At 34.0% G+C, this 24729-nt stretch overlaps 1 protein-coding gene across 2 annotated transcripts in view; it reads right to left on the minus strand.

Annotated features, from left to right (window-relative positions):
* CCDC73 (coiled-coil domain containing 73) overlaps window positions 1-24729 on the minus strand; it is a 142638-nt gene that overhangs the window by 72614 nt on the left and 45295 nt on the right. For both annotated transcript variants that reach the window (XM_072759072.1, XM_026012774.2), the window contains exons 3-6: window positions 12743-12814; window positions 8254-8325; window positions 6317-6352; window positions 5284-5358 (exon numbers count right to left, since the gene is read on the minus strand). In XM_072759072.1, the coding sequence (XP_072615173.1) occupies window positions 5284-5358; window positions 6317-6352; window positions 8254-8325; window positions 12743-12814 (255 nt within the window). The remainder of the gene's footprint in view (window positions 1-5283; window positions 5359-6316; window positions 6353-8253; window positions 8326-12742; window positions 12815-24729) is intronic.

Below are 24729 nucleotides of genomic sequence, written 5' to 3' on the forward strand. Positions count from 1 at the left end.
TTTACATTACAAAAATACCATGAAGAGAGATATACAAAACAATTGTGAAAGAGATGGAAAACAATTTACAAAATGACAACAGTAATTCCACACCTATCAATAATTGTTTTAAATGTAAATATTAAACTTTTCAACTAAAAGGAATAGAGTGACAGGATAAAAAAAAAAAAAAGATCTAGTGATATATAGCTATTCCCACTTATCTGTGGTTTCCCTTTCCATGGTTTCAATTACCCATGGTCAAATGCAATTAGGAATCAGATGACTCTCCCTCTAATGTATCATCAGAAGGTTAATAGGAGCCTAATACTGTCATGATGCCTACATCATTCACTACATTTCATCTCATCACACAGGCATTTGATCATCGTACAGCATCACAAGAAGAGAAGAAGGGTGAGTTGTTTTTTAAGATTTATTTATTTGAAAGAGAGAAGAGTAGGGGAAGGGGGAGAGGAAGAGGGAGAGAGAGAGAATCTTCAAGCAGACTCCCTGATGAGCATGAAGCCTGACATAAGGCTCAATCCCACCAACATCAGATCATGAACTAAGCTGAAATCAAGAGTCAGACACTTAATGGACTGAGCCCCCTAAGTCCCCCAAAGGGTGAGGTATTATAAGATACTATAAGATATTTTAAGAAAGAGAGAAAAAGGGGAAAAAGAGATCATATTCACATAACATTTATTACAATATATTATAATTGTTTGATTTTATTATTATTATTATTAAACTCTTACTGTGCTTAATTTATTTTATAAGTTTATTTATAAGTATTTATGTATAGGGAAAAAAACAGTATATTTAGGGTTCAATACCATCCATGGTTTCAGGCATCCACTAGGGGTCTTGAAACATACTCCACATTGATAAAGGGGTACTATCTACTATCTTGTACTATCTACAAGAGTCCCTTTAGATTTAAGGACACAAATAGGCTGAAGTACAGAGATAAATGAAATATACCAGATAGTAACCAAAAATAAAGCAGGGGTGGCTATATTTATAGCAGATAAAATAAACTTCATGTTAAATTCTGTCTTTGGAGACAAAAAAAGATTATATGATGTTAAGGAGTCAGTTCAACAGGCAGCTATAACAACTGTATATGTACCCAACATCAGAGATAATAAATATAAAATATATATAAATATATACAGCAAATATCAACAGATCTACAGGGAGAAATGGACAGAAATATAGTAATTATAGGAAACGTTAATACCTCACTTACAATAATGTACAAACATCCAGAGAGAAAATCTACCAAGCAACAGCTGATTTAAACCTCACTATGGATCATATGGACATAACAGACATACACACAGAAGTTCTCACCCTACAGCAGCAGAATACATTCTTCTCAAGTGCATGTGAAACATTCTCCAGGACAGATCACATTAGGTCACAAAATGAGTCTTAACAAACTTAAGATCAAAATCAGGGCAGCCCCAGTGGCGCAGCGGTTAGCGCCGCCTGCAGCCCAGGGTATAATCCTGGAGTCCGGGATTGAGTCCCACGTCAGGCTCTCTGCAAGGAGCCTGCTTCTCCCTCTGCCTGTGTCTCTGCCTCTCTCTCTCTCTGCATCTCTATGAATAAATAAATAAAATCTTAAAAAAAAAAAAAGAAGATCAAAATCATTCCAAGTATCTTTCCATCTATAGTGGCATGATACAAGGATCAATAACAGTAAGAAAACAGGAAAATTCACAAGTATGTGGAAACTAAACATTCTTGGACAATTATTGTGTCCAAAAAGGGAGAATATAAAAAGCATCTCGAAACACATAAAACCAATAACACAACATAACAAAACTTATGGGATGAGGCAAAAGCAGTACTAGTGGGTATTTTTATAATGATAAATGCCTACATTAAAAAAAGAGAGAGAAATATTTCAAATAATCTAATTTTACACCTCAAAGAACTAGGAAAAAAGAGAACTAACCCCAATGTCAGCAAAAGGGAATAATAAAAGAACAGAAATTAAGTAATAAATAGGAAAACAATAGGAAAAAAAATAAACACAACTAAGTTATTGTTTGCAAGGATAAATGAACTCTACTAACCCTTAGCTAGACTAACAAAAAGAGAACAAATTCAAATCAATAAAATCAGAAATGGAAGGAGACATTACAATGGATGCCTCAGAAATAAAAAAGAAACAACTACACACCAACATATTGGATAACCTGGAAAAAATGGATAAATTCTTAGAAACACACAATCTGTCAAAACTGAAGAAAGATGAAATAGAAAGCTTGACCATACTGATCACAAATAAGGAAATTGAATCAATAGTTTAAAAACTCTCAAGAAAGAAAATCCCTGACCGGATAGCTTCATGGACAAATTCTACTAAACATTTGAAGAATTAAAATATCCCAGTCCTTCTTAAATTCTTCCAAAATGTAGAAGAAGAAGAAGAAACACTCCCAAAGTCATTTTATGAGGCTGGCATCACTCTGATAACAAAGTCAGAAAAAGCCAACAGAAGAAAACTACAGGCCAATATCCCCGATGAACACAGATGCAAAAATCTTCAATAAAATTCCAGCAAACCAAATTCAACACATGTTAAAGGTTCATACACCATGACCAAGTGGGATTTAACCCTGGGATGCAAGATGGTCTGGCATATGCAAACCAATCAATGTGATAGACTACATACAGAATTTTAAAAATTTACATGTTCATCTCAATAGATGTAGAAATGCATTTGACAAAATTTAACACCCATCCATGATAAAAACTCTCAATAAAATGAGTATACAAGGTAACTCACCTCAACACAATAAAGGCCATATATAAAAAGCCCACAGTAAACATCATCATCATTTCAGTAGAAGGCATGGATACTCATTCTTATCACTTTTTTCAACACAGTGCTGAAAGTCCTAGCCAGAGCAATTAGACAAGAAAAAATAAATAAAAGGCTTCCAAATCAGCAAGAAGTACAATTTTCTGTTTGGAGATAACATGATCAGATATGTAGAAAATCCTAAACACTCAACAAAAACAGTGTTAGAACTAAAAAATGAATACAGTAAAGTTGTAGGATACAAAACCAACATATAAAAATCAGCCTTATGTCTATATACAAACTATCCAAAAAGGAAATTAAGAAAACAATCCCATTCACAACTAAAAATATATTTAGAAATAAATTTAACCAAAGAGATAAAATATTTGTACACTGAATATTATAAAACCTTGATGAAGGAAATTTAAAAAGACAGGTAAGTGGAAAGATATCCTGTGCTCATGGATGGAAGGATTACTATTGTGAAAATGTCCCTATTACTGAAAGTGATCCACCACTTCAATGTAATCTATGAAAATCAGAATGTTAATCTCTACAGAAATAGAAAAAAAATCCTAAAATTCATACAGAACCACAAAAGCCCCTAAAACCAGAAAATAATAGCCAAAGCAAACTTGAGCAAGATGAACAAAGCTAGAGGTATCATGCTTCCTGATTTCAAAATATATTTCAAAATTACAGTGACAAAAACAGTATGATACTAGTATAAAAACAGACATACTGGTTAATGGATCAGAATAAAGAGACCAGAAATCCATGCAACTACAGCTAACTGATCTTTTTTTTTTTTTTAAGATTTTATTTATTCATTCATGAGACACACACAGAGAGAGGCAGAGACATAGGCAGGGGGAGAAGCGGCTCCTCATGGGGAGCCTGATGTGGGACTTAATCCTGAGACTCTGTGACCACATCTTGAGCTGAAGGCAGACACTTGACCACTAAGCCACCCAGGTATACCAACAGCTAACTGATCTTTAACAAGGGTACCTAGAATATACAATGGGGAAAAGATAATCTTCAATAAATGGTGTTAGAAAAACTGGATATCCACATGCAGAAGGCAAATTAGATTCTCATCTCACACCTTATACAAAATCTCATACTATATACAAAAATCAACTCAAAATGGGTTAAAGACTTAAAACATAAGGCCTGAAACCATAAAACTACCAGAAGAAAAAACACAGGGAAAAAGCTTCTTGACGTATAGGCAGTGATTTTTTGGATATGACACCAAAAAGCACAGGCAATGAAAGTAAAAATAGTCTACTAGAACTACATAAAACTAAAAATCTTCTGCAAACAAAATAATCAACAGAGTGAAAAGGCAATCTATAGAATGGGAGAAACGTTTGCAAACCATGTATCTGATTGGGGTTAATATCCAAAAAAAAAAAAAATCCAAAATGTATCAGAAGCTCATACATTCCTAGCAAAAAAACAAAACCAATATAAACACTGGACTGAAGACCTGGATAGACTTTTTTAGAAAGAAGACATACAAATGACCAACAGGTATATGAAAAGATGCTCAACATCACTAATTATCAGGGAAATGCAAATCAAACCCAAAGAGGTATCTCCTTACACCTATTAGAATGGCAATGACCAAAAAGACCAGAGATAACAAAATTGGTAAGGATATGAAGAAAAAGGAACCTTCTTACTACCTTAATCAACTAAAGAAAGTTTATCATATGCTTAAACAAATTGACACTATGATGTGAGTTACCTAATTAAGGATCCATCAGGATCCTTCCATTAAAAATATATTTTGGCCTTTGTAATCAATGTTATCTATAGATAGTTCAAAATGATATATTTTCTACCCTAACAATCTTTATTTTACTTTGTATCTCATTTTATTGCTTGTCTTCTCCCCCTCTACCCTTGAATGGAAGCTCCATAAAAGTAAAGACTTTCGTCCTTTTATTCATTGCTGTATCTCCAGAGCTTAGAACAGTGCTTGGCATATTATAGACCTTCAAAAAATATACTTATTAAACAATCCTTGTTGTATACCTCTGTATTCTTTCTATATGAGACTGTGAACAACTTAAAGGCAAATGTGATGATTTTGTCATTTCTGTATTTGCAGTTCTTAGCAAATAATCATGACTTGCTTAATGCTATTTTAGCTTTTTTAAGGACCACAGTTAATCAGTTATAATATATATGCCTGACTTGGTTTTTTCATCTATAAAGTGTTAAAAATAACATTTAATTATACTACAGTAATAAATAATGAAGCTAATTTTAATATTTCTTTTTAAAATAAAAGATGAGGAAAAATCCTACTAATTTGAAACTCAAGGCTTTCAGGGAAGAACTCCTAAATTGTATACTATATGAATTTTTCTCAGCTTTGTTTTGCTAACCCACATATTTATTGGACATTTTACTAATATAATGTTAAAATATCAAATTATTTTTAAAGCAGTACTAAGTCGTTTTACCTGTAATGCTTTTAATGTTTCCTTCAATCCTTCTATTTCTTTTTCTTTTATTTCTGTAGCAAGTTGATATTTTCCCTTTAGGTAAAAAAAAAAAAAAAACACTATATTTCAGTACTTTCCAGTGTAAATGGGGAAAATAGAAAAGTTCAAGAACCAAAACCTCTGCTTTAAAACTAACACTTCACACCTTCAAACTTGGATCTGCACCACAATTTACATCCCTAATGACTTCAAAATACCATGAACTTACAATAAGGCCTTTATAAGATTACAAATATCATGGAATAAAAGATTGCTATAATCTATAGCAAATCACTTTATCAGTATTAAACAAATATTTATAACAAATATTTATGAAGGCCTCGGTGCATGATAATGATTTTATTAGAAGAACATTCCACAGAATTTATGGACACTATATAATTATTTAATTCATAGAGCTAGAATAAATATATTCTAATTAGTTACAAGTATATTTGTCTTATAAAGATATGGAAGAATTTTTTTAAAGGCCTTTATAAACAGTATGATCACTGATATAATAAAACATGTATTAACTATTAAATAATCAGAGAAAATATTTAATTCCAGGTGAATTTCTAGTTCAGAGTTGTATCTTCTTTTCCCATTGGTCTGCATCCAGATGCAAATCATTTTAATGTTTTTTTAAACAGGTAATTACATTTAAAAAGCATTAAAAATACACTTACTAGAAACATTGCAGTAAAATAGAGCATTAATTTGGAGGCTGAAGAGATCTAAGTTCTAGTCCCAACTTTGCCACTTCAGAATAAGGGCTTTAGCAAGTCATTTAATCTTGCTATGCTTCACTATTATCAACCATAAAATGACAGAGGTAACATGATTTCCTTGGGTCTTTACAATATCTAAGGTTTTAAGCAATTAACAGTCTCCATTTACCTATTGCTAATACTCCTTTTCATTGTGGTGAACAAACTGATCATTAAATGCACTTAACTATGCTTTAAATTATTTTTTTAATGCTTTAAATTATTAAAAAATTAATAAATACCTTTTCTTCTTCCAAGGCACACATCTTCATTTGCAACTGATAAACAATTTTAAAAATTAAAATACTGGTAAGGAAATTGTTAACAGTGATTTACACTGGTCAATGAGACTATAAAAAGATTTTACATATCTATACTGTTTGAACTTAATACAATATGAACGTGCTGCCTTTACACTGAGAAAATAAAAAATAATAAAAGACATAAAAGGAGGCAAAAAAGCCAGTCACCAAAAAAATGAACAATTTAATCACATGATTAGTGATGCCATCATCCTTGAAAATTTAATTTTTCCTTCCACAAGTTTGTTTTCTTAAACGTTTCAATAGTTTGCCATCTACTCTTAAATAATAACATGTAACATTTTCTGAAGGCACACTTTTTAAATTTTTTTAAAATTTTACTTTGAAGACACAAAATAAATTTATTTTATGAAATCTGTATCATTTGTATTAGCATTGGCAGTATTTTCTGAAATTTTTTAAAAGATGCATGTAACTGTCTAATAAATAGTGATATTTTAAAACAGAGTAACTAGGGTCAACATGCCAAAGAAAAATAAATATTTCAAGCAACACAGGATACTAGGCAAAACTGACAAGAAATAAAATTTTTCTTTGGAACTTCTCCATCTCATTTTCCACATCCCTCCCTTACATTCAAGAATCAAGAAGAGGAGAAGGGTGGGCAGGCGAGGGGAGGAAAGGAAATAAACAAAAACAAGGAGAAAAAAAGAGCCCAAGAGCACTTTCTCCACTACCCTTCAGATACCCAGGCATTGTTATTTTGCCTAAAGTCCCTTGTGAAAAGAGAGACGTAAACTTGCCCTCTCCTAGAAAATACTATATGGTATATTTGACTTCTGCTTCCTAAGTTTTCAATTAAAATTCCCATAACTTTGGTGAGGCCAATCTCAGACTAAAAGGATGAAAAGTTCATCATTTGCTTCAACAACCCTATACTACAGTGTGCATTACAAATAACCTCAACCAACTAGTAATTTATCTTATGTAGGTATATTTCTTTTTATGCATTTCACTTTCTAAACACACACACTCGTGGGAAGACAAAAAAGAGGGAAGGAAAAAGAAAGAGAAAACGGTGATGCTGGAATGACTATAAGAAAACAGTTGGGCAGCCCAAGCAGCTCAGAGGTTTAGGCCACCTTCGGCCCAGGGTGTGATCCTGGAGACCCAGGATCGAGTCCCACGTCAGGCTCCATGTACCGAGCCTGCTTCTCCCTCTGCCTGTGCCTCTGCCTCTCTCTGTGTCTCTCATGATTAAATAAATAAAATCTTAAAAAAAAAAAAAAAAATCTTAAAAAAAAAGAAATAAAAAAGTTGACAGTATTTCTCACGAGCACATTTCTTACACTTAGATTTTCTAACGAGGGGCTGAAGAGAAATCTGAAGTTAGAAAGAAGAGCTATACAACTCAAAATAACTTTATGAGGTTCTATTCATTTTTAAAATAACATACATATATGTTTTTCTCTGCTCTTAGTTGCTGATAGTTAATATTTATGGAGGCTTCAGTGCATGATGATCGCATCTCCTCATTCTTCACATCTCCCTCCTTGTATCTCAGCTTTTTATCAGTGTTCTAGTTCTGGCTTGGGTAAAGGAGGAAAGCAGAAAAGGTAAGAGCCTCAGATCCTCAAATCAAAGAGAGAGGGGAGAAGGGAGAGAAGGAACAAGAGCACAGACACATCACTGACCTAATTTATTTAGGAGAGATGAAAATACATCTCAAAAAAACCTAGTTTTCCCAATTTCCCTCCTTAACTCCTCCTACTACATATCACTTGTTATTCAAAGAACTCTATCTCCTGCTTCCATTAATACTCTTGATTTTCAAAGTGATATGCCATAATATTCATATGGGGGCAGGGGGGAGAGATATTTGAAACTGTAGTGTTCACCTATCCTTATAAAATTACCTGCTTTTTAAAAGCTGCCAAAGCTTCTTTATGTTGCTTTGCTAATGTTTCCTTTTGATTCTGAAGAGTTTCCTATTTTAAAAATTATGAAAAGTTAAAACATAAATTTGAGCAACTTCCAATTTTAACTTTTACTTAGGTTCACAATTTAAATAAAAGTTAAACATTTATTGCATATATTACTGTATGCTCTTAAATGCAACTTTAAAGCAATCCTATGATTTTTTTTTTTACCTGTCAAAGAATCAGCATACAATAATTATGCTTTCGGTTGCATCTTCACATTAAAACACATTTCCTTAAAATTTTTAAACTCTAAACATGGCTCAGGGTGCCTGGGTAGCTCAGTTGAGTAAGCATCCAAATCTTAATTTCGGCTCAGGTTGTGATCTCAGGGTCATGGGATTGAGCCCCACATGGGGCTCCATGCTCAGTGGTGAGTCTGCTTGAGATTCTGTCTCCCTCTCTCTCCTTACCTCTCTCCCCACCCTTCTCTCTCTCTCTCTCTCTCAAATAAATAAACCTTTAAAACACACACACACACACACACACACACACACACACACACACCTCTAAACATGGTTGATCCCAAAGCTTTCAAGAAAATATTTCATCAAAAGTTATTAAAATTAATAGTACACAAGAAGCCTATAGTCTTTTAGAGTTCCCAAAGAAACCCATTTTATTATCTAAACACAAATGTTCACCTGAGACACAATTCTTTAGATTCACTGAAGTAATTTTTTAATATCAAAATGACCATGGTGCATTTTTTAAAAATCCACATACGTGACTTTTTTTTCTTCTCTCCCTCCTTTTTTGATAAAAGTTGTGTGTTCTGTTCTTCAGATTCAAGAGGACTTCAAACTTTTTTTCTATGTTTACTGAATGACTCTCACAATTAAAAAAATTAGATCTAAAAGTGGGAACCACTTTGAATGTTTCTGTTATTTGACTCCATGTTTCTAAATATGTGCTGATTTACCAACTTAAAAATTTTATCTGACTTCCTATTATGATAGTTGGGAGTTTGGCTTTCCTGTACAACCATCATCTAACAATCTGAGTTACATAAAAATTGTGACTTAAATCAATCTTCAGCATTTATACTATGACTATGCAATTTTTATTCAATGTTCAGCCATATAATATACCATAATTACTTTCTACCTAACACAGCTTTTTATTTTTTCTGAAGTTAGCAATTACTTTAAAAAAATTCTTGGGGCACCTGGCTGGCTCAGTCAGAAGAGCATGTGATTCTTGGTCTTAAGGATCTGAGTTTGAGCCCTGTGCTAAGCACAGAGATTACTAAAAAAGAAATTAAACTTAAAAAATATTTTATTTCCTACAGCTAATTAAAAAAAAATAATACTGCCAGTTCCTAGATCTGTACCAATGGTTCACATTCCCAAATGAAAAAAAACTGAATGGAAAAAGTGAGAAAATCCCAAAAATGCTTAGGAAATCACAAAATGCCCAGGAAACCAGACAAGTTTAGAAAAGCTAGAAATGTTGGACAAAACCTTTCAGAGGTTATTGTCCAGTTTTCTGTGAAAATAAATTAGACTCTAATCCACGCCTGCAAGCAAGGAAAGAATTTATTGAAGTCCTCCAGGATAGATTCTTTGAGGAGTACATTCTGATGTACATGTGACCTCTAGCTTTCTCCTCACTTTTTGTGAAACGCCTTAAGTCTGGAAATAGATGTAATATGCAACAAAAACTGGAATGGGAAATAGCCCCATTGCTAGATCTCCAAAGGCAGATGTTCAAAAAGCTTTAGAACAAAAGCAGAATAAACTGGAGGCCTTACAGATAAAACAACTTAATGCTCCCACCCCAGTCATCAAGCACTGAAGGAGTGAGCCTCTTGGTAAATATCTGTAGATATTTATCATAAACAGAAAAGGCACTGGGGAAAACCTTTCCTGAACTAGCTAAAAAAGTGAAGGGGAAAAAAAACCAAGTGGGCAAATCAATGATAATGTTCTGAGGGCAAATCATGCACCCAACTTCCCATTTTATCCTCACACTTACAAAGAGAAATTTCTCTAAATATTAAAAGGAACTTTGTAAATATTTTTACACCATATATCCTGCCATCATCACATAACCTCTTGCTCAGTCAATGAGCTACTCAGATAATGAATATCTCTAATAACCCGGAGATATTCCTCCACTGTTTCAGCCTCCAGTTGTTATCCTTGGATCCTCAAGTTAGATATTATTTTCTCCTTTATGACACGATACCCATTAACATAAGATAAAGGAATCTACTATGTAAACAGAACTGCAAAATTAAATTCTTCCCTGATTTTTTTTTCTTTTAGATCCCTGAGGATTTTTCTATTATAATCATATCACAGCTAATTTAGATATTGACTTACTGTTACCTTTGTGTATAATCAAACCAAATAAAGATCTCTATGAAGTGCATTCTTCGTGGACAAAATGTCTTACTGATATTAGCAGCAAACTTCTATCTAACTTTACATAAAATCTTTAAAACCAGAAGTTAAAAACTAAAGCCAGTAGTCTAAAAGCCTATAAAAGAGAAAGGATGAAACACATTTTATACCAGTCTTTGAATACTGTTGTTTCCCAGTCAAAAAACCCAATGGGTGAAGATAAAGATCTGTTCAAGAGACATAAATAAAATAAGCATGGCCCTAATTCTTTGTGGTACTGAGCCCAAATACTATTTTATCTTCAATGCTTTCTGACTCTACATATACTATATATATATATACATGTTCTGCTTTCTATAGTGTCCCTTCAAATCAAGATGGCGTAACCTGTTTGTTTAGTCCTGGGAAAGTCAATTTACCTAGACAGCTATGCCTCAGGGGTTTAATGAGGAACCTTAAGGAACTTAAATTTCTCTGTAACTCTACTTTTATTCAATACATGGGCAAATTTTTGTTGTTCTAAAGATGAGGAGAGCTCTAAGACTGACTCCATTTAACTACTTACTGCTTTAGCACAAAAAGGACATGAAAATTCCAAATAAGTTAAAGAATTTTAGAATTTTATCAGAATAAAATCCCACCTTTATCATTCATTAATTTAGCTTATGATTTGGATCTATTTCTAGACTCTATTATGTTTCAAGGAATACCTATCCACGTATGCTATACTAAGCTACCTTAATTACTATGGTTTATAATATATTTAAGAATCTAGCGTAGCTATTTCATCCTGTTCTTTTTCAAAAATTTCCCAGACACTCTGATATGTTTATTTCCACATAAACCTTATAATCAGTCTAGGAACAGCAAACACCATCTTGGGACTGGATTATATTAAACATACTGATTAACTTAAGGATTTGGATAACTTTATACTGTTGACTCTATCCAAAAACAGATATGGCTTTACATTTTTAATTTGCTTGGAGTCTCTGCTTGTACTTGGCGTTTATCTGGTTTTTCCTTGTGCAGAGAGGTTTGAGATCTCTGTCTCATAAAATCCTGCTCTAGTTTAACTTCCATATTCTACACAACCTTGTGGGCCTGTCTGGTCTCAAAATTCCCATCATTTCTAGTTTGAGCTATTCACTGTCACATGAATTCTGACATGTTACCTCCAAGTTCCCGTTTAAATACTGCCAAATAGTGAAGGGGGGGCGTAATAATTAAGATCTCAATTTTTAGCTATTAAGATACTTTGGTGGAAAGGCATGTGAAGCACTATCAAAAAATGCTTCCATATAAATAAGGCTAGAGACTCAGATCTGATGATACTGGTGGTTATGTCTTTGTTTTTGTTTTGTTTTTTTTTAAGTGGGCTCGACACCCAACATGGAGCTTGAACTCATGACACCAGGATCAAGAGTCACAGGTTTACTGACAAAGCCAACCAGATGTCCCTCTGCTACTGAGTTTTTTTTTAAATATTTGGTTATGGTATATAATAACAGCCTGGGAAAATAAAGAGGTTTTACTTCTTAAAAGATATTCTGACTCCATTATAACACATATTGTGTTTCTAAAGTATTAAATAGATCATAGTAGTCTGCAGCACTATTATCAAAAAGCCTGAAAAAAATTTTTCATTCTCAAGGTTCTGGAGGCTCAAATGTTATTAAAAACAGTTTTAGTCAGAATTCTCTTAATACTTTGTTTAAAATAATATACAATCCCCAAATATGTTTAGGAAATTTAAAAATTCAAATTTCAATTAAGTTAGAATACTTCTTTAAATAGATGCTAAAAAGTCTAACCTGAAATAAAAATTAAAATACATATCTTTTGAAGTGCCTGAGTGGCTCAGTACATTAAGCATCCGACTTTGATTTTGGCTCAGGTCATAATATCAGAGTGGTGAGACAAGCCACACATCAGCTCCAAGCTCAGCAAGGTCCGCTTGAGTTTCTCTTCCCTCTACCCCTCCCCCACCACTCAGTGTGCTTTCCCATGCGCGCACTCGCTCTCTCTCTCTCTCTCTCTCTCTCTCTCTCGTAAATAAATCTTTTTTAAAAACTCACCTTTTGCCATTTAAGTTCTTGGATCTCCATAATAATTTTACCAATCTGCTCTTCATATTGAGTTTCTGCTTCCTAAAGCAAAAAGAAAAATGCTAGGAAAATCAGGATTTTAAATCTTTCCACTATATGTGCTGCCGAAGCGAGCACAGATTTTGAAACTTTCCATTTTGGCTCTTTCTAGAGAGATTAAAAAAGCATTCCCTCATGCTTTACAACAAGAAAAAATCTGAACAAACTGCAAATTAAATAGACAAACCCATCAGAGAACTGAGATCAGATCATTCAAGTAATCCAAACTCTGGATAACTCTCCTGCAGGGAGAAGAGAACCACAGCATTTGCTTACCTGGTACATAAACCACTGAGTGCTGATGAAAAAACTCAGCTGGAAGTTCTTAATCAATTGCTAAACGCAGAATGTGGACTAGTATAAGAACATGAATTCCCAGGGGCAGCAGAAATAAGGAGGCTTTATACTTTTTACCAGGTTTTTCTTCCAGATGCCCATCGGGTGCTTACAAGGAAGGATAGGAAGAATTCAGCAATCTGAGCTTTCCCCTGCGGGACTGGCTGGGGAAAAGAAGAGCAGTCACAACCCATCTTCTCTATTTCCCTTACAGCTCAAGAATCTTACTCTGTAAGGGAAAGGGCAACAAAAAACTGTATTTAAGAACACTAGTGGAAACCCTCTACAGCTGGGAAAGGGGACCACGAGTCACCACTGAAAACTCTACCAAGACAGACTGGTCTTCCTTACCTCCCCTAAGTTATTGAATAAGGGCCTCATCAATAGGGGAAGGAGCAATAAAAACTACAGCATGAGAGCTCCTGTGGAAAGCCACTGCACTGGAAGCAAGCTAGGAAATTAAAATAACAGCTCTACCACTGGGGAAGAAGCAGAAAAACAGCAGGAATACAGTAGGCCTAGCATTAAAAACAAAAGAGGGATTAGAACTCTTGTGAAGACCTCACCCTGAGACAGTTTCATGTAAGTGCTGAAATTTAACAAAGTCAGAGAATGCCCTTATTCCCTCCACCTGCAGCCACCACCTGACAAATTAGTATTGAATAAAAAGAATAGGGAGATCAGCTGGGAGGGCTGCAAAGACTCTCAGAGATAGCACAAAGGGAAGACTCACAGTCAAGGAACAAGGTCCAAAGCCACGCAGGAAGCAGTTATTTAGAAAAATCCTCTGATTTTCTTTAAAATCATGTAACACTCCTGAATCAGCCTATACCATAAATACAAGGTATCACTAGGGAAATCTGAACCTTCTGTTGAAAAATTTAACAGGTAGACTTGAAAAGACCCTGTAGTGTTAAAGGTATGCCCCAACATGCATAAAAAGAGCCCATCTGCAAAGCCTGGGAGTTGTTTTAGTTTCTTTTGGCTCCAGGTATTCAAGGAAATCTCTGACAAAGTACTAAGCTAATCATTAAGTTAAGAACACAATGACTTCAGTAGCCACACATGACAGAAACAGCAGACTTCACAAATTTAGGAAAAGTCACTAAACAATGACAACAAGCAGCAACCCTAAAAAGGAAAAATATCTGATTTCCAGAGTTGCCACATATTCAAAATGTCCATGTCCAGTTCCCAACAAAAAACACAAAGCATACAAAGAAACAAAGTGTGATCCTTCCACAAGCAAAAAAATTAAAAAGAACTGTCTCTGAGCAAGTGCAGACACTGGGCTTACTAGACAAAAACTTTACATAAACAATTTAAATATGCTCTAAGAACTAAAAGAAATCATGTACAAAGATACCACAGCCATTAAAAAGTCAATAAGAGAATGCTACAAACAAGTTTATGCTCATAAATTTGACCACTTACAGAAATGGACCAATTCTTCAAAACTACAAACTACCAAAGCTCACTGGAGGTAATATAGACAATCTAAATAGCCCTATGGCCACTAGTTTACAAAGCTCCCCAAAAATAAATGTCCAGGCCCAAATGGTTTCATCTCTAGGGAATTCTACCAAACATATAAAGAATTAACATAACTTTTACACTCTCTTCCAGATAAGTAAAAGAAGGAGGAATACATCCCAACTCATAAGACCTGTTTACTGTGACACCAAAATTAGACAAAGACAGTACAAAAAAAGGAAACTAAGACCAATACCCCTCACAAGTTTTGATGTAAAAATCCTCAACAACATATTAGCTAATAGAATCCAACAACGTATGAAACGTTCTACACCTTGACCAACTAGAATTTATTCGATATACAAGGCTAATTCAATGTCGATAAGTTGATGTATCTCAACATATCAATATGCTAAAGAAGAAAAATTACATGACCATATTAATTGACACAGAAAAGGCAACTGACAAAACCCAACACTCTTTCATGATAAAAACTCTCAGCCATTTTGGAATAAAGAGAAATATCTCAATTTGATAAAGAACATTCATAAAAACACTATACTTAAACACATTTGGAGATAAAAGCCTAGATGGATAGATGGATGGATGAACAGACAGAAAAGGAAAGAGAAAAAGTAAAGAGAAAGACAAGGGGGAACAAAAAGAAGGAAGGAAACAAATCAGAAGAAAATTGTCTCTATTTGTACATGACCTGATTGTTTACATAGAAAACCCCAAGGAATCTATATAAAATTTCCCAAACCTAATAACTGAGTTCAGCAAAGTCTCAGGATACACGATCAACACTCAAAATAATCATGTTTCTATATACTAACAATAAAAATGCAGAAAACAAAATTTAAAACACAACATAATTTATAATCACTCCAGAGAAAATGAAATACATAGGTATACACTTAACAGACATGGATCAGCATACAGGCTGAGTGATAGACATGGATCTGTATGCTGAGTGATAGAAGCCTTACCTAAAAGACTACATACTGCATGATTCCATTTATATGAAATGTTAGAAAAAAACGAATTGACAATGGGAAAAAAATCAAAAGAGTGGTTGCCTCTTGGGGAGGGAGTAGAACTGGCCTGGATAGACAGAAACATTTTATATCTTGATAAGGCTTTATAACTTATGGATCTATGATTCTCATCAAATGTACAGCTAAGATTTGTACCTTTTACTGTATATTAATTTAAGAAATAAAAAGCTGTAAACAAATGTTGAACTCTACTTAATGATTTGCAGTCTGAAGTACTCAGAAGGAAGTACACCAATGCCTGAAATTTACTCTGAAATGACCAAAAATGAAGCTGAAAGAGGGATAAATCGATGGATATGTGATAAAGCAAGTACAGGAATATGTTAATGGTGCATGAGTGTTCACTGTCAAATTCTTTCAGTTTTGCTGTATGTTTGACAATTTTCACAATGAAATGTTTTGAAGAGATCAAAAAGTGAATGTTAACAGATAAAATACATGTTTTTGTTCTGAAATATTTTCTTTATGCCTCTCTTACATGTTCTTTGACTTCTACACAAATACGTATTCAAAGATAGGTTTTCATGAAAGTTGTCTCATTTAAAATGCTTTCAGCAGCAAGCAGCAACAACTAACCCCAACTCACAATGGCTTATGGGATTTATCTCACATGACAATGACTTCTAACATTGATTTTCAGTGGCTCAACAGTATCAAGGACTATGGTTCTGCCCATCTTTTCATTTTCCCATTATCTAAGTTATTTTCTTTAGGCTTCTCACCACTTAGCTGCCTAAATTGCAGGCATTATGGTCAGGAAGGGCAATACACTGTGGTAAAAAAGTATAATCTCTTAATAAAAGAATAACAAAACTTTTTCCAGAAGCTTTCCAACACATGTAATCTCTCATTGGCCATAACCAGGCCACATACCCAATCCTAAATCAGTCATTGGCAAGGGGAATACACTGGACCTTTATGTGTAGTTAAGATCAGTAAGGATCTACCTGAATCACATTGATGAGAAGTGGATCCTAGGCACAGTCAGTGTTCTTCTAATATGGAATAAGGAAGAGAATGTATACCAACAGGGTATGCTATGCAATTAACAAAGTGAGGAGAAAATATAAACTCTTCCAAAATACGTAACTATGGTCAAAACATACTAAAAAAGAAAATAAAAATATACACATTTGCTTGGAAGAGGGGTACATATTACACACATATCTTCCCAAAGCAGTTGGATTGAAAATGTGCAAGACACTGCTTTCTTCATGTGGGCCTGGTTATACACTTCTCTTTTAAATGGGTTCTGAGATCTTACTGTGATTTAGAAACTCTTCTAAGTACTTTTCCTGTATTGATTAACTTAATCCTAGGTGTAATTTTTTGAGGTAAGTACTTTTATTATCACTATTCTACAGATGAGGAAACTAAGTTAGCAAGAGAATAAGTAACTTGCCTAAACTCACATAGCAACTAAACAGCAGAGCTAATATTTGAACCTAGATGATCTGTCTCTAGAGTCTCTTAAACACATCATTTCATTATCTTTAGGAGACTGTGGGTGCTGTAGGACAGTATGGATTGCTATGATACACTCCTTTCCTTCAAAACCCTCAGAATTAAAAAAAAAAACCCTCAGAATTTAATCTTCATATCCCACAAAAGATAGAAAGACATTCAAAATTATATTACCTATTTTAAGTATACAAGTACATTCTGAATATTTGGTACATTTCAAAATAACAACTAGAAATATTTCTTGAATAGAAAAACAAATTAAGAATTGCTACAAATTTTCTTAGAATATTTTTCCATTTCAGAAATCTTTGTAATAGACTAAGCTGAAAAATGTGAAAACAGTTTAAATACTACTTAGAAAAGAGGTTTTTAAAAATACAAACTTTTAGGCTATTTCATGTATATTACTGATATTTATCTTGAATACTTTGTAGCTAATCAAACTAAGAAACTATCTGAAAGAATGATTAGTATTTTATTAGACAACACGAGAAATTGAATTGGGCAATTTCGTAGGAGGTGGATTTGAGTTTGAAAAGGAGAATAAAAGTACCCAGTTACAGTTTTGGCTGCTTGGACATGTGCCTGCTATATGTACTATGTCCCTAAATCTGTTCAGGGTCAAGAATTGAAGATGCCTGACCAATACACAGCACATCTTGTAAAACTACAGCCTGAAGCAAGCACTTTAAAAAAAGCATGACACTTTCTAAAGGTTATAAAGAGTAAATAAACCATCAAATTACTCTTCTTTTATTGTTTTTATAAAAACACTTAAATCCTTGTAGTCCTAAGGCAGATAATAAAAAATGAACACTTCTAAGGTTCTATATTCTTGGATACTTTATTGAAGTTACAGATGGGATTTTCTTACCAAATTTAATATATTTTTCTCATTGACAGTAAGGATTTATATTAATAACTTATGAAAGCTGCTTGAAGAACTAATGAAAGATAGAAATGAAAAGTTCCAACAGAAAAATAGTAATGTTTAATATAAAAGCATGAAGTTAAATTAAAATCCTAATAGTAAAGATATGTTATAATGTTACCTATCAGCATTGCAGATAACACCCATTTTATCAGTTTTCCGTGTGGTATAGAGACATATATTCTACATATATTCTACAAATCATTATAATTATAAAGGGGTATAATTCTACTCATAGCATAACTAATTTTATAGGGCACTGAAATGAGGCTTAATGTTATTTACCACATATTTCCTTCACAATTTCCTTAGCAAATCATTGCTATTTTAGCATACTCAAATTTCCTGGCTTTTATATATTGCTAATTTAAAATTCTAAAATTTCCTTCTCTTCACATAGTTAATAAATTAATGCATCTTTTTTCTGAACTCCCATACTACTTTTCTTCATAATTTTATCATACATAATATATATGTGTTAGAATATAGTAATTAATTTATATAGTATTAGGTGATGACTGATTTTCAAATTTTCTTAGGGTAAGACTGAGTAGTGGTTTTTCAAAAGTTATCAAATGAATACATATTTTAAGAGTGAAAGTTTTGTGGTAGAGCTCTTTTATCCTCACTGTATAGATGATTTGGCTGAGAAATATTGTTTGTTTAAAAACTTTCAACCCACTTCCTATTTTTAGAATCTAATAGATTTCATATTAAAGTCTGGATTTCTATTTTCTCTTCAGTAACTGGAAGAACTGATAATACAGAACTCACTGTTCTAAATGGCAACAGTTTTTGAAGCTGACTGGCAAATGTAAGTTGAACTGAAGACAAAGGCTCTCCAGTTCAACACAATTCCTATCCTATTCATATCACATGCCAACTTACCTGAATCCTGAAGGAAATTGAATTTGTGACCCCTCTGCCATTGGTTCATCCCTACTAATCAGTTATTATATAATCTGATAAGGGAATCACCAGAAATGTTGTCTAACTTCTAAAAAACATATATTATGGATTCAATATAAATTTATCTGTTGACTCAGATTGTTTATTCAAAGATCATTAATTTTAAACAAATATCTTTAAAATATCATCACCAATTTAGGTCCATACAGAAAAAAATGAGTAACTTTGTTTATTACAGCATAGTTAAGTATATTAAATCTGTAGTTCAGTGGAATTAAGAAAGTTTCTTTGACTTTATTTTATTGTCTATTGTGTTTTGCTTCTTTAAAAAAACTTTACTATCTAACTCTTTATATTATGGCCAAATTTTATGTTGACTGCATTAGTCAGTCCAGTGGAAGAGCTTTAGACAAGGATTAGAGACATCAGAGTACTAGTCTCTTAAAAGCTCTGGGCTTTAGGCTGGACTACAAACTATCTCAGCACTTATACCCCTAAAATTCTACAATTTCACGATCCTGAAAAAAATAATGATCATTAAGAATACAACTCTGGGGGATCCCTGGGTGGCGCAGCAGTTTGGCACCTGCCTTCGGCCCAGGGCGCGATCCTGGAGATCCGGGATCGAATCCCACGTCGGGCTCCCTGCATGGAGCCTGCTTCTCCCTCTGCCTGTGTCTCTGCCCCTCTCTCTCTCTCTCTCTCTCTCTCTCTCTCTGTGACTATGATGAATAAATAAATAAAATCTTAAAAAAAAAAAAAGAGAATACAACTCAGGGGTACCTGCATAGCTCAGTCTGTTAAGCATCTGACTTCAGCTCAGGTCATGATCTCAGGGTTGTGAGATCAAGCCCTCTGTTGTGCTCCATGCTCCACACAGAGTCTGCTTGGGATTCTCTCCTTCCTCTTCCACTGCCCCCTCCACTCCTGCTCTCTCTAGTGTCTCTAAAATTAATTAATAAAAAAAAAACTCTTCTCTCACTATTCCAAAAAATAGGAGGGAAAACTTCTAAATTCATGATACAAAGTCAGCATTACCCTGATACCAAAACTAGACAAAAACACTACAAAAAAAGAAAACTAGAAGCCAGTATCTCTGATGAATATAGATACAAAAAATCCTCAACAACATAATAACAAATCAAATCCAACAACACATTTAAAAAATCATTCACCATGACCAAGTAGAATTTATTCCAGAGATGCAAGGGTGGTTCAGTACTCACAAAACAATCAATGCAGTACAACACATTAACAAGAGAAAGGATAAAAACTATACAATCATCTCAATAGATGCAAAGCATTCAACAATGTACAACATCCATTCATGATACAATTCTCAACAGTGAGTTTAGAAGGAACGTACCTCAACATAATAAAGGCCATATATGAAAAACCCACAGCTAACATCATACTCCATGGTAAAAAACTGAGAGCTTTTCCTCCAAGATCAGGAACAAGACAAAAATGTCCACTGTCACAACTTTTATTCTACATAGTACTGGAAGTCCTAGCCATAGCCATTAGATATGAAAAGGAATAAAAGGCATCCAAATTGGTAAGGAATAAGTAAAACTCTCATTATTTGTAGATGACATGATACATTTACAGAAAACCTGAAAGACTCCACCTAAAAACTACTAGAACTAATACATGAATTCAGTAAGGCTACAGGATACAAAATAAATCTACAGAAATTCATTGCACTTCTGTACACTAATAATGAAGCAGCAGAAAGAGAAATTAAGAAAACCCCATTTACAATTGTACCAAAAATCATAAACAGTGAAAAATAAATTTAACCACAGAAGTAAAAGGCCTATACTAAGAAAACTATAAAATGTTAATGAAAAAAACTGAATATAACAAAAATAAATGGAGAGATACTAGGTGCTCATGGACTGGAAGAATTAAAACTGATAAAGTGTCCATAGTACTCAAAGGAACCTACAGATTCAATGCAATCCCTATCAAAATACCAATAGCATTTTTCATAGAACTAGAAAAAATAATACTAAAATTTTTATGGAACCACAAAAACCTATGAATAGCCAAAGCAATCTTGAGAAAGAACAAAGCTGGCAGTATTGCAATCCCAGGTTTCAAGATATACTACAAAGCTGTAGGAATCAAAATAGTATGGTACTGGCACAAAAACAGATACACAGTCCAATACAACAGAACAGAGAGCCTAGAAATAAACCTAGGGATATTTATGGTCAATTAATCTACAACAGAGGAGGAAAGAATGTACAATGGGGAAAGGACAGTCTCTTCTACAAATGGTGTTGAGAAAATTGGACAGCTACATACAAAAGAATGAAACTGGACCACTTTCTAATACCATACACAAAAATTAACTCAAAATGGATTAAAGATCTAAACGTGAGACTTGAAACAAGAAAATACAAACAGTAATTGGCCTTCAATTTTGGCTTTAGCAACATTTTTCTAGATATGTCTCCTCAGGCAAAGGAATAAAGCAAAATAAATTACTGGGACTATAATAAAATAAAAAGCTTTTGCATAGTGAAGGAAACAATCAACAATGCTAAAGGTAACCTCCTGAATGAGAGAAGATATCTGCAAATGATATATCTGACGAGGAGATAATATCTAAAATAAAGAACTTATACAATGTTCCATGGTGACAAATGCATAATACATTTGTGATGAGCACAGCATAAGGTAAACTTGTCAAATCACTATGTTGTACACCTGAAACTAACACAACACTGTGTGTCAACTATGCTTCAATTAAAAAAAAAAAAAGTATATACCTCAACACCAAAAAAAATAATTTAATTGAAAATGAACAAAAGACCTGAACAGACATCGTTTCAAAGACAACAGGGAGGGATCCCTGGGTGGCGCAGCGTTTTAGCGCCTGCCTTTGGCCCAGGGCGCGATCCTTGAGACCCGGGATCGAATCCCACGTCGGGCTCCCGGTGCATGGAGCCTGCTTCTCCCTCTGCCTGTGTCTCTGCCTCTCTCTCTCAATCTCTCTCTCTCTCTCTCTCTGTGACTATCATAAATAAATAAAAAAATTAAAAAAAAAAAAAAGACAACAGGGAGATGACCAACAGATACATGAGAAGATGCTCAACATCATTAATCATCAGAGAAATACAAACCCAAACCACAATGAGGTATTACTTTACACTTGTCAGAATGTCTAGAATCAAAAAGACAAGAAATAACAAGTTTTGGTGAGGATATGGAGAAAAAGAACACTTGTGCACCACTGGTGGAAATGTAAACTGGTGCAGCCACTATCGTAAACAGTAAGGAGATTCCTCAAAAAATTAAAAATAGTAATGCTGTAAAATCTAGTAATTCCACTACTGGACATTTACCTAAAGGAAACTAAAACATTAATTCAAAAAGATGATGCACCACTATATTTATTGCATCATTATTCATAATAGCCAAGATACAGAAGCAACCCAAATGCCCACTAATACATGGATCATGAAGATGTAATATGTATTTACAATGGAATATTACTCAGCCATTCAAAAGAATGAGATCTTGCCATTTGGGACAACACGGATGGGTATTATGCTAAGTCAAATAATTCAGATACAAAAAGACAAATGCTATACAATTTCACTTACTTGTGGAATCTAAAAACAAGAATTCTTTGAACAAAGAAACAGACTCTTGAATACACAAAACAAACTGGTGTTTGCCAGAGGGAAAGTGGGGAGGGATAGGTAAAATAGATAAAAGGAATTAAGAGGTATTAAACTTCCAGTTATAAAATAAGTCATCCTGCACCTGAAAATTACAGCATAAGGAAGACAGTCAATAATACTGTAAAAACGTAGTATGGTGACAAACATGAACTACATTGATTATGGTGAGCAATGGGTAATGTATAAGACTGTTGAATCAATATGTTGTATACTTGAAACTAATATAACACTGTATGTTAATTATAGTTCAATTTAAAAAACAAAACACAGTAACTTACCAAATAATTTGAGGAGGAACTGTTATACAACTATTCTGTTTCACCTATAAGTTTCTTCCACTAATGTTACCAATCAGCAGTGGATCTTGCCTGCAGCAATTATTACTCTAATGTTCTAAGGGTAATTTTCTAGTTCTCTTCTTCGTTCTGTCTCCCCCAATCATTTATTTCTATCAGTAGGAAATAATGGATCCAATATTCTTTGGGTTATAATCCAATACTGTCGTTACTTATTTTGTTGCTCAAATTGTTGCAGCTTTGTCCATGAAGAGCTCTTTCAGGCTGGCTTCTGTATCCTTTTACATGTTGTTCCTCCTTACTATCCAGGACTATAAGATGTCCAACCCTGGAATAAGCCATTTCTCCAAGAAGTCCTGGTTTCTTTTATTAAATAAGATTTTTTTTTCTTTTTAGATAAGATATTTAGAACCAAGATCTGGGCACTGTAAATGGTTGCTGATACTGTGGTGTCACTATTTCTAGGCCTTTTCAGCAGCTAGAATATACTAATTCATGTACATACATACATCTGTATTTTTATATCTGTCTATATGCATATAATGAAATCATGAGTTCATAGTGGTATCTCCAACTCAAATCTAGGACCACAGAGCTCAGTCTAGCTTATTTGTAACTTCCTTCAACAGAGAAAAACATTCTACCTAGCCCTCATTATCCACAATTTTTGCTTATTTGTTCAACCCTAGCATACGTATAGTTTCAGCCTTATTCCCATGAGAAACAAATTCACCAACTAGAGAGTGTTTATGCACTTTTTTGGTGTTATCCTTACAGTATCTTGTTAAATGCTGTTTTCCAAAGTTACTTAAGTCAACTTCTCTTCCTACTCATTTCTTTCACTGAAGTGATGTCATTATGTTAGTGAAACAGTTACGTATATTTTCACAGTGTGTATTCCATTTTGGAATTCTTCTGAATCCTGACTGAATTTTTACATACTTCATAGTTCACTGTTTGTGGTGTAGTTTTATGGGCTTTGACAAACATGTGGAGTAATGTTCCAACTACTTTACCATACAGAATGGTCTATCACTCCCAAAAATTCTCTTACACATTCCATTTATAGTCAATGCCTATCAAACCTGGCAATCACTGATTTGTTTTCCATCCCTATAGCTTTGTCTCTTCCAGAATGTCATATAAATGTACCTGGATCTGGCTTCTTTCTTTCTTTCTTTTTTTTTTTTTTAGATTTTATTATATTTTTAAAGATTTATTTATTTATTTATTCATGATAGACACACAGAGAGAGAGCGAGCGAGAGAGGCAGAGAGACAGGCAGAAGGAGAAGCAGGCTCCATGCAGGGAGCCCAACGTGGGACTTGATCTCGGTTCTCCAGGATCACGCCCTGGGCTGAAGGCAGGCGCTAAACCGCTGAGCCACCGGGCTGCCCTGCCTTATTTCTTTCTTTCTGTTTTTGTTTTTTTTGTTGTTGTTGTTTTATTTTGTTTTTTTAAAGATGTATTTATTCATGATAGACATAGAGAGGGAGAGAGAGGCAGAGACACAGGCAGAGGGAGAAGCAGGCTCCATGCCGGGAGCCCAACGCGGGACTGGATCCCAGGACTCCAGGATCGCGCCCTGGGCCAAAGGCAGGCACCAAACCGCTGAGCCACCCAGGGATCCCCTCTTTTTCTTTCTTTCTTTCTTTCTTTCTTTCTTTCTTTCTTTCTTTCTTTCTTTTTCTTTCTTTCTTTCTTTCTTTCTTTCTTTCTTTCCTTCTTCTTTCTTTCTTTCTTAAAAAATTTC

Source organism: Vulpes vulpes, chromosome 5 (assembly GCF_048418805.1).
Source record: "Vulpes vulpes isolate BD-2025 chromosome 5, VulVul3, whole genome shotgun sequence".
Classification (NCBI taxonomy): domain Eukaryota; kingdom Metazoa; phylum Chordata; class Mammalia; order Carnivora; family Canidae; genus Vulpes; species Vulpes vulpes.